This window comes from Syngnathoides biaculeatus, chromosome 14 (genome assembly GCF_019802595.1).
Source record: "Syngnathoides biaculeatus isolate LvHL_M chromosome 14, ASM1980259v1, whole genome shotgun sequence".
Lineage (NCBI taxonomy): Eukaryota > Metazoa > Chordata > Actinopteri > Syngnathiformes > Syngnathidae > Syngnathoides > Syngnathoides biaculeatus.
Genome location: NC_084653.1, coordinates 19,920,818 through 19,932,084, shown reverse-complemented (window position 1 = coordinate 19,932,084; position 11,267 = coordinate 19,920,818). Strand labels below are relative to the sequence as shown.

The 11,267-nt window shown below is 44.0% G+C and overlaps 2 protein-coding genes across 2 annotated transcripts; both read right to left on the bottom strand.

The window, feature by feature from the left end:
* Positions 1 to 165: 165 nt before the first annotated feature.
* LOC133512115 (granzyme B-like) lies at positions 166 to 4,084 on the bottom strand. Its single transcript, XM_061841423.1, has 6 exons — positions 3,947 to 4,084; positions 3,173 to 3,346; positions 2,931 to 3,078; positions 2,537 to 2,672; positions 650 to 916; positions 166 to 575 (listed from the first exon to the last, which is right to left on the bottom strand). The coding sequence occupies exons 2-6, from the start codon at positions 3,225 to 3,227 to the stop codon at positions 411 to 413; spliced, it is 771 nt and encodes a 256-aa protein (XP_061697407.1). The 5' UTR covers positions 3,228 to 3,346; positions 3,947 to 4,084; the 3' UTR covers positions 166 to 410.
* Positions 3,961 to 10,583, bottom strand: LOC133512112 (UDP-glucuronosyltransferase-like). Its single transcript, XM_061841420.1, has 5 exons — positions 9,616 to 10,583; positions 8,384 to 8,515; positions 8,188 to 8,275; positions 6,328 to 6,547; positions 3,961 to 4,243 (listed from the first exon to the last, which is right to left on the bottom strand). Exons 1-5 carry the CDS (start codon positions 10,471 to 10,473, stop codon positions 3,961 to 3,963), a joined length of 1,581 nt encoding a protein of 526 aa, XP_061697404.1. The 5' UTR covers positions 10,474 to 10,583.
* Positions 10,584 to 11,267: the final 684 nt, after the last annotated feature.

Here is an 11,267-nt window from a genome sequence, read left to right as displayed (position 1 = left end):
AACCGGAGTGCCTGGAGAAAACCCATGCAGGTACGGGGAGAACATGCAAACTCCATTGGATTGAACCTGGGTCCTCAGAACTGCGAGGCCAACGCTTTACCAGCTGAACCACCGTGCCGCCTCTTTTACTCATCCATTTAATAATTTAAAACCGGCTCTTCAAAATGTGGAAAGATCTATTTATTTGGCATGATCATATTCATCCGGGAATATATATATCTGCCAATAGAAAATGAAAGGCAGAAGCAACATCTAGCCATTTTTGCTTTCCAATTATTTGCGTGCAATATTAACAACAGATTTTCTTTCTGAATAAACAGTAGCTGCTTTTGTTCTTAGAACTAAGAGCAATCAAGTCAACGTGCTATCGAGTGAGCATTTGGCAAGTAAAACGGAATAGTGTGGTGGGCTCATCCCACGACCTTCCTCTGCATCACCTCCTTCATCCACGGAAGGAAAGGGTGGACTTTAGTGAAGACATGCGGTTTCGTGCGATCACTGCAGTCGTCTCGGTAAACAAAGGCCGTTATCCCTTGAATCTTGGTGTTGCAGATTAATGGTCCTCCGGAATCCCCCTTGAAAACAGTTTGTCTGTGTTATTTGATAAATGTGCCTGTGCGGAAGTTTATGCTTGATAAGACGGCATTACCCCACAAACTCCTCCCCTCTGATCAGGCCTGGTGCATATCATGTGATCTGACTTAAAGTGGTATTGCCAAACGTTTTTGCACTCCAAGTTGAACTCGATCTTCTCTGTGGTCTCCTTCAGTAGGTCTGAAGTGGGTGACTCCTCACATCGTCCCACAGTTTGGCCCCAGCCAGCAACAGTACATCTCGTACGGGCTGGGATCGCCCCATCCTTCTTGGGCACTTGCATCACTTTGACGTACTTGTTCAGTTTGGCTTTACGTTCCAACTGTAAATCATGCACACACTCTGGTCAATGATTTAGAAAAGTCAAATACTGTATTTAAAGGCCAAGTGTCATCCCTATAAACATTCTAAAATAGATATTGTAATGAAAAATACATATAACATTATTCACTTCAATGTCTACACGAAAAAATAAATTTGAGCGTCATCCATGCACAAAGTTGCGGAAGTGTCATTTGACAAATTCCAAGCGGTCGCCATATTGGCTGCATCTCCTGTCGCTGACGTCACCCCGGACATTCGCCATTGAAAACATGCTGCGGACCCTACTATGGCAGACAAACACGCCCCTTCTGACACGGAAGCTCTTTTCGAAGAAGAGAACATCACACAACTGAGTGAAGTTACCAGGGCCATATTCCACTATTGTTTCAAACCATACTCAGATGATATGCGATCACAGCCAAACCGCTTCCCCGTCTGATCCATTTCCGCGGCGCAAATGAGCCACCCGGCCGACAAGGCCGGCGGCCACCTGGGACGAGCCACCCCGGGCAACAAGGGGTGGCTCATTTTAGGCGCCAAGGTGGCTTATCGTGGCGCCGAGCCGGGTCGCTTTACGTCGTTGTTCATAGGCACCGCTGTCCGCGATGAACAACACCGCCAAGCCGGGGTGCTTTACGGCGTTGTCGTCGCACGCGGCTGACTGCGGCATTGTCGGCAGCGTTGTTTAGAGCCGCCACCGTCTGCGAGCCCGATGTGCAGCCGGCGGACGGGCGCTTTGGCCGGGGTGGCTCATTTTCGGCGCCGAGGTGGCTTATCACAGAGCCGAGCCGGGCTGCTTTACGGTGTTGTCGCTGCACGCGGCTGTGTGCGCCATTGTCGGGAGCACTGTTCATAGCCGCGGCCGTCCGGGAGCCCACACGGCAGCAGCCTTCGCTGGTGAGCCCGACGCCCTCCGACGCGCACTTCAATACATTTAGCACGCCTGTCATACGTACGCGGCTCTTTTGTCACGTTATAAGAGACCGTTTACGTGATGCACCCAAAACTATTTTTTTTTTTTGTAGCTGTATACACGCCTACCTGTCGTTTGGAATCCACGAAGCTCTTGTCCATTGCACCCGTGCAATCCATTTTTCATGACGAAGCGGGTCTCATGGAAACCTATGAAGGGTAAATCCATCCTCCCGAGTGTTCAAGCAATGTCCGGCAATGCAACGAGCCGCCATTTTCACTAACACGAAGGAACAATGAGCTACCTTCCCGGAGGTAAAACTAATAGAAACAAACGACTCCACTTGAGGGCGGTCCTGCCATGTACGTCACTTTCTCTTTCTTCTCGAAAACAAATCCCTCAAGAGGATTTTTATGGCGGGAGTTACAAAAAGCTGTATACATCAAATCATGTTTTGTGGTGAAAAAACGCATGTGTCCATGTCGGCTGCCGTTTTTTCATTCATTACATACTAAAAATCACGCATTTCATGACAGTGGCCCTTTAAGTAATGCTAACTTAACACACAAGTTAGATTCGATCAAGTCACTGTAACATTATGTAGCTTCCTCAAGCTCTCGTTCCATACATTGAGAAGCATTGATTTAGATGCGATGAGAACGATATTTCACATTTTAAATAAAAGTAAACGTGGCTTTTGTTTACCTTTAGGAGCATGATGTCGTGGTTGTATTTTCCGTCGAATTTTGAATGAGGGTGGAACTTGGCCACGGGGATCCGTTGCTGGGTTTTCTCGTGCATGCCTACGTTGTGTGCTCCAAGTATGACGGTCATCTCGGGCCTGAAAAACCAAAGGAACAAACAAACATTTGGTTTTTATTCATAACACCCATCTGAGCAGAATGTTGTAAGTTTTTCATTTTCCTGCGCGGGTTTTGCATGCTTCAGTTTCCTCCCTCGGGCCAAAAGATGCAAGTGGATGTGTTGAAAGACATCGAAATCAAACTCACGGACAGTTGAGTTAATATATGGATGTTACAAAAATGGAATGATGGAAATGAGAGCACTTGGCTGGACACGTTGTCGCTGACAAACTCACTTTTTGCAGTGGGCTGCAGTCAGAACAAAGTCCTCGCGGATTAGAATCCCGCCACATACGTGGGCTCCTTGGTATTGCAGTGATGCCATGTAGGGTTTGGAATGAGGCTTTGCAACCCGCCCTCCCACGATGGTGCTCCCTGTTGAATCTGAGGGTGTAGAAACGGGACGAAATGGAGATGCAGATTTCAATTTTTGGACTTTGCAAAAAAGAAATCAGGACCGTGTACAATGTCATCTTACCTGCAACCCAGGAGAAGAGATGAAGGGCAAATGCGGTGCAGTAAACGTGCATCATGATTGCTGCGCAGGAGGTTGAGCGCTGACTGATCAGACGCGTTTGGAAAGATGAGACACCCTCAGTCGTTAACCCAGAAAGGAAATTGATGGGAGGTGCTGGCAGATGTAGTGATGACACTTTTTTCAAAAGAGAAAATCTTCAGTACTGCACATCTACAAGCTTTATGAATGTTCCGCAAATTGATTTAAAAACCAAAAACGAGTATTTTCATGCTTTTGCACTTTGTGAGTTAAATTTGCAATTTGTGTAGAAAATGAAACTAAGAAAATGTCTAGTGTGATAAGTCAACATGTTCTGAAATCTGACTTGTGAATGAATGTTGAGATTTTTTTAATTAGATTTGTAAATCGTTTTTGTCAAACATTGCAGCTTAATTAATCGCTTAATTTGGATTTCACGTTCCATATTCCTGATTTTTAACAAATAGACGTGAAAGTAAAAGCCCTTAGCCCAAAAGAGAATTAAAAAAGTTCTTCACGATCTCAACAAGAGTGACTTTATTTACTGTGTTTCAAGGTTGAGGGCAGTCTGGGAATCGACCTCATTAATGTTCTTCAAGATCAAACACTTAAGATAAATCATCAAACTAAATCTTGCTGTTAAATCAAAAAATATTTCTTTTTTAAAATCATCTTAAAATGGTGCCGCCGCACATACAACACACACATCCATTCATCCAACATTCCGATGGTCATACAACTTTACATCTCATTTACATTTCTCGGAATTTTTACTCGGATTTCCTCTTTGCAGTCCCCTTTGTGCAACACTTGCGGGTGCAGAACAAGCAGCACTTAAGAGTCACCCACAGAGCAGTCACAACCACAGTGAGCAGGAAAGCGACGACATCCAGGCTGTGGTATTGGACCCAGTTCAAATCGTGTGCCGCTGCGCGCAGATGCGCTGCTCCTTTGTGTCTCATCACAAACTCGGTCCAGAAGGCAGCCAGGTCCAAAGGCTGAACAGGGCGGTCCAGGTGTATCGCGGACAATTTCACCATCTTTTCTTTATAACTACACAGAGGCAAATACATATGCGTGATGATACACGATACCGATGATGGCCGATGAAAATAATGACACATTAGAAATGGAAAACTATACTCAAAACTGGATTGCAAGAAATAACATTTGGATGCTTAGCATGTCAACATTGCACAATTCCATGCTAATTATGGCCCACTGGACACCAGGCGATTGACGCTTGCGTACGTAACCAACTTGCTGCAATGGAAAAACAGCAACATCTGGTGTTCTCATTGGGGAACAACATTTTAAAAGGCCACATATACGTACTATCGAGATTTTTTTTTACTGAATTACAAACAACATGGTGCAATGGACCTTTCCGACCTATCAATCACTCGTACAAGAATAGCCAATCAGACAGCTGCATTGTCTTAACCCCTGGCTTGACACGCCCCTCTCGCCATGTTGTCCCACAAGCAATGCGAGTTGTCAGTAGCGTGCGCTTGGAAAAGTTCATGTTATGAAGAAAATGGTCCTCAGATGCGCTTGGGGAACGTGCGATCCTGATGAAAGATATCCTGCTAGGTTACAAAGGGCCCGCTTGATTCATTTTCCAAAGCCTAAAACACAGTTGACAAAGTGTCTACGATGGATTAAGACTCGCGGAAGATCGCGCGTACAACTAAATGTGGACAATATCAACAAACACAAGGCTTTATCTTCGAAAGTAAGTGAGGGAGAAGTATCTTCTCTGAGTTTAATTGAATTTTCATCAGTTCTTTATACATTGCAGGAGAACAACTTTCACTTTGTTCGTGTATCACTGACCTTCTGAATGAAGTGTGTAATATTTTATGCCGAAGAGTCGAGTTCGTGATACGTCAATGCCCGATGTCACGCAAGAGAAATGTCTATTTGTATCACATCGGACTTTTAAGACAGAGCACTGGGTTCCATTACGAGCCAAGTCAAATGAATACACTCACTCGCTTATAAAGATTACAATAATATTAAACGTGATCATTCCAAGTAAAAAGTACTCACCCTGCTTTACATACGCAGTACGGTTCCGCTATTTTATCCTGTTGGATTTCAATATGAAGTTTGTGAGGCGTCAAGCTTTTTTGCATCATCGCCACCGTTTCGCTGTAACTCTGACATTGCGTCCTGCTCCGTCCAAAATCTTAATTCCGTGTACAAATCCTTGGGTGAAATAGTTGAGGCCTCTCTGTAGAACTCGCTTGGACAAGTCTGACGCATTTGGCAAAAAACATACCCCAATATTATCTGGAATACGCGATAGAGAATCGACTTCAAACATGTTCTGTTCAATCGCCATTTTGGAAGCTTGAGGGACATGGCTAAGGGGGCGGAGCTTAAGTTCGGCACCGGAAAGGTCCATTGTCAAGGAAGACGCAGTTTGCCCTGGGCACCGAGCTATATTATAATCATACAAAGAGAGGAAACGGGCAAAAAATAAAGGATAAAGTGAGTTTATATATTATACATATTGCTCCATTCATTGATTGTACTCAATTAATTTGGCAACAGACACTCCACACCTTGCATGAAATTCTAAGTTTAAAAAAAGTGTTACACCTTATCCTGCGATCTAAGTTGTGAACCACAGCAAAGGTCAACAGTTCAGTTGTACTCGGCCGCAGTGGGCCGACACGACAAGCAGGTGTAAAATGACATCGGACCTTGGCTACGTTTGAAAGAAATCACGAGTACATCTGCAAAATACCCGTCTATGACCTTCCTTTATCTGGCTGAGAGTTTGTTGACAGTAAAATTAATCTAAGTATTTAAAATAAATAAATTAATAAAAAGACTATCCAATTGATGGTTTTTTATTTTCCTCTCCCAGGATGTCCACTTTCTGCTGATCTGTGACTTTAAGTCTTATCTCTGTTTTAAACTGCTGATGAAATTTGGGACTCCAAACTTGTGGCCATTTGCGTCTGAGAAGTTTCTGTTTGATGGCATGGTCCTGTTGGCCAATTATTATTTCCCATCTTGGTATCAAAACATAAAGGACACAATGAACCGGACTGTTAAAATACAAATTCTAATATGGTATTTATTTACATTTTAATTGAATAAGGAAAGGTCTAGAGTTGCCTCACCGTTTGTTGTTGATAATATTTTTCAGAGCCACCAGCAGTTCGTCTGTCTTCACCTCGTGCATACTGAGCGTCTCGGCAACGCCACGCGCCACCAGGCGACGAACATTGTCCGGCTGATCTCCAAACAGTGGAAACATGAGCATGGGAACGGCGTTGCAGAGGCCTTCATAGATAGCGTGGCTCCCTCCGTGGGTGACAAACGCTTTGGCCTTGGGGTGAGCTGGGAGCGTGAGGAAAGAATTTGAGGTCAAGGAGAAGAAATCACGATTGGATTTAATACCATCTGTGAGAAATCAATTAATTTGTATTTGTGGAGTACTTTTCATGAATCAATTTGTATAGCACCTAGCACTTCTCATACAAATATTGCATTGCAAATTGCTCTACATAACAAAAACTGCCACATTGCAGACAGACAGATAATGACAATGCTGTCGGAAAAATCCATTGATGAGGAAGGTAGGCTAGGGTAAAAGTGACTTGAATAAAAGGACCTATAAAAATTACGATAAAGGAAAAATATTAAAAAAAAATGGTGCCTTGAAACGTGGATTACCCCTCAGACTTCGTATTGTGCTTTCACTTGCAAGCAAATGGTGGCAAAGAACTTGTCTCATATCACAAAGCAACTGTTTGGTAGATAGTGACTAATTCTTCCAAACGAGGCTTCAAGCTGTTGAATGCCACTCCCAGGTGATGTTTACTGTCAAACTAAACATCAAACAATGAGAATTACCTCATTTAAACAACAGAACTGCTTGACCATCTAATAGCTGCTACCTGACACATAATGACAAACGCCATAGAGTCGTAGGTCCAATCATTTTCTTCGGCTTAGCTGAGGATGTGTGACATGGCCAGGAACTTAAGCAGGGAAGCCAAAAGTTCATCCAGCTTTTCTGGATTGATCCCAAGGTGTTCCCAGGCAAGCCGAGAAATGTAGGTAGTATCTCTAGCGTGTCCTGGGTTGTCCCAGGGGCCTCCCCCCGGTACGGTGTGCATGGAACACCTCATTAGCCACCTTGTCTGTTTTCTCTCAATGCAGACGAGCAGCGGCTCGACTCTGAGCCCATTCTGGATGGCTAAGCTTCTCAGCCTATTTCTAAGAGTGAACCCAGACACCCTGTTAAGGAAACCCATTTTGGCTGCTTGTATCCGCAATCTTGTTCTGAATTCATCCATCCATCCATTTTCTTCCTCTTCTCTGGGTCGGGTCACAGGGGAAAGTAGCTTCAGGAAGGATACCCAGACTTTCCTTTCCCCAACCACTTCTTCCAGCTCTTCCGGAGGGATCCCGAGGCGTTCCCAGGCCAGCCGAGAGACATAGTCTCTCCGGCGTGTCCTGGGTCGTCCCTGGGGTCTCTTTCCGGTGGGACATGCCCGGAACACCTCAAATAATTCAACTGAATTGGTTTTGTATGTTTTTTAATCAAAACAATATTTTACTGTAGTGTTATTTTTCAAATTTTAAAAATATCTTGTTGAATTTTTGTAAGGCGGTTCCAATGAATTAATGGCATTTCCGTTCAGTTCAACGGGGAAAGATGATTTCAGATGTGTTTTGAGTTTCAGACGTGATCACAGAACGAATTAATTTTGTTTCTCCAGACGATTGAAATGCAAAATAATCAATAACAAACAGCAGTCACTAACTGCAATAACAAACATAATAAATTAAATACAAATAATTGATCAAACTACAAAAAAATGATCATGAGACAAGAATATGCATTAAAAAGAGAAAGCTAGACATTAAAAAGTAATATAATGTAAACGCTAGCCTAAATCTTGTTCACTTTTGAAATATGACTACCATTGAAAATACTTAGTCAACAATTTTGGCCATAAAAGCAAACCTACCTAAAAGATCATTCTGAGGTAGCCACTTCATCAGTTTCACATTCTTTGGCACATTCTTAAGTTCAACTCCAGTGTATCGCCACAAAACCTGAAAACACACAACCATATTTACTGCATGCAAAAATTGGTTCATTTGGGCCACACGCTGCAATATGCAGTGCGAAAATGATATTTTTTGTGTAACTGGTGCCATTACCTTCTGTGGAATCTGCCGAAAGGCTTCAAGGAATTGTTGCGCTTTCTCCTGCGGCATTTTGGACACCATGGAGCCCAAAGTAAAGACGATAAAACCATCATCCCCTGACCCTTCGACGAACTCCTCCAAATCCTGCCGCAACCAAACAAAGCATTGTTTTCAGCACGTAGGATGTAGAACAACAACATGCTGGTGTACTTCAGGTTTATGTATTGACTGATTAAATGCCAAATCAGCCAGAGCAGACATGGATGCCACCATCTTATCTAGCCTCTGCTCCTCACTGCCAATCACAAATCTAAGCGCATCTTTTGGAATTCAAATCTTTTTATTCCTTAACCTTTGTGATTCTCATCGTGTGGCAGTGGGTATTCGTAATGTCTTTAATGTGACACTCTGGTAAACTTTATCAGTACCAAAGAGGATTAGGTTGGTCAGTGGTAGCCATTGCAAAATGTGGGTTGAAACCTGCAACAAAGAACCTCACCTGGCTTTTCCAGAAATTGAATGACCTTTCCTTCAAGTACACCCACATCCTCTTGCTCATGGAGGAACAGAAAGTTCCCGTGCAAAAAACAGAATCCGAAGATGCCCTAAACACTGCTACTGTTAAATGGACCTGACAGTGGTGTGTTAGTGGAATTTCACCTTTGCCTTTCACCGCAGAAGTTGCCGTAGAGCAGACGTTTGGTGAAGCGGACAACTAGTGTGATAATTATTTAGGTCATGGCTACGACCAAGCGTTCATCCGACCACTTGTCCCTTTTTCGTCGTCTGAAGACGCAACAGTAATGTACAGGCACTGAAAGGTTAAGGTAACCCTAACCTAACCCTTAAACCCTAACCCTTAAAATTTGGGTTTCTTGCAAAAGTTAACTCCCACACGCTAAGTCTGCTGTCATACACATACAGTTTTAGGTTTCTTCTCGACAAAGGTAAAAATACTATTACGGAGTTCAAAGTCTACTCTCATTGAGGAGCAACACAAGTGCAGTCTGGTCTGGCTGCCTACAACAACTACCATGCCCACTTCCGCATTGTCCCATGAATGGTGAAGGAGGAAGCAAAAATGCACAAGTAAGCGTGTGTGTGGTCCGTGATAAAAATACTTATTCTAAACCGGTAAACGGTGCAAAAAAAAAGGTTGGGGAACACTGCTGCAGTGTACATAATACACGGTAATAATTATCCAGATGCGATACGTCACTGGCTACAGTGGTTGGAATACTCACCGCGGGCAGGGGTTGGTGCTTTGCACAGTTGATACCGCCAATAAAAAACATGTTGGGCATCACGGGTTTGGGCCACTCCAGGACAAAGTCGTACCTCAGGAGCCAAATAGCGCCATGGCTCAACAGTTTCATGTAGCTCATGCCTTCCTCCACATACTCGTTGACCAGCTCGTCAAAGTGGGCATACATGAGATGACACACATAAGACTCCGCCAGACCCATAACGTTGTTTTTGACCCTCTCTGTGAAGGTCATGACATCTGTGTTACCAGAGTAGAATTTGGGAACATAAGACAACGGAACGGGACACCGGTTAGCCTTGGAAGTTAAGTCGCAGGGAAGCCCGGAAAGGAAGTAAACAGCCGGGATGCCAAAGATCCGAGCCAGGATGGAGCCGCACGGGAGGAAAGGGTCTGTCAGCACCAGATCGAAGGCTTCACCCCTCAGCTGGCTCAGCAGAGGCTGATTGTCAAGGAGGCTTCTACAGCCTTTTGCCTGGAATGACGTAAAGTTGACCAAAACGCCTGTAAGGAAAAACACGTCGTCTAACACCGGAATCTCGAAGATGGTGTCCGTGAGCTGCTTAAATTTGCTGTCCAGGAAGGCTTTGTTGTAGGGCACTTTGTAAACCTGAGTCCTGTAGTCCTCTTTGCTTTCGATCAGCAGACTGGTCTCAGGGACCAAAACCAACACGTCATGTCCTCTGTGTGTCAACTCCTTCACCAAGATCTTCATGCTCAACCAGTGACTCCCATCGGCTGGAATTACCAGCACCTTCCCCCCCTCTGTGGACCCCAGAATGGAACAACACAGCCCAGCCAGCAGTCCCAGTGCGGAAAAACACGTCCTGACACACATCGTCTTCTCTTCCTGGCTGCAAATGTGGCCAAACTACAGGAAGAGCCTGTCGCAGCTTTTGTGTGTGGGAGGGTCTGTGTGTGTGAGTGATCATGTGGTCCTGAGAGCTGTTTTATCTGGCATCTCCTGAGCGTTATGTAATTAAATCAAGGAGGGGCGTAACAGTGCACCAGTAAATCGTTTGCTGTCACGTCTTTGTTTATTTTCTTTTTTTTCTTTTTACACACACATTTCTTGTCACGTTCGTGTTCATTCATTTACAACTGCGTGTTGCGGGACTTTGTGTTTTCACTTTGCAACTTGCACGGAGTAAGCTACGCATACGTCAAAGATTTAAACAGACAAATAGTTTCATGTTTCTGATAGTGTTTTTGTCACATTCAAGTGTCAAATTAGTCTGCACTTGGCTTTAGATTTTCGAGTCACGACGGCTTTGCTTTCGGCTTATACAACTGATTTGTGCAAACTAGTGCAAAGTTTACTTTGAGCACGCCTTTACTCCCCCACCCGCGAACACATGGACATGATGGCCCTTTTGCCCATATCTCCCCACCCCCCACCGCCTCTCCCGACATTTCTTTCTTTATGAACACTGCCTTTCTGAGGGCATTTGTTAACATAGTTTGATCATTTGCTACGGCTACAACTTGAAACTTTGGAAATTCTGATTGCACTTCTAATGCAACGCAGGACAATAGAATTGCCCATAGTTTTCCTGTTTTTCAAAACCCTTAATGGGCAAACTCTTACGGGCTTCTCATACTTTGAAAACAACAGTTTTTCCTCAGTTAATA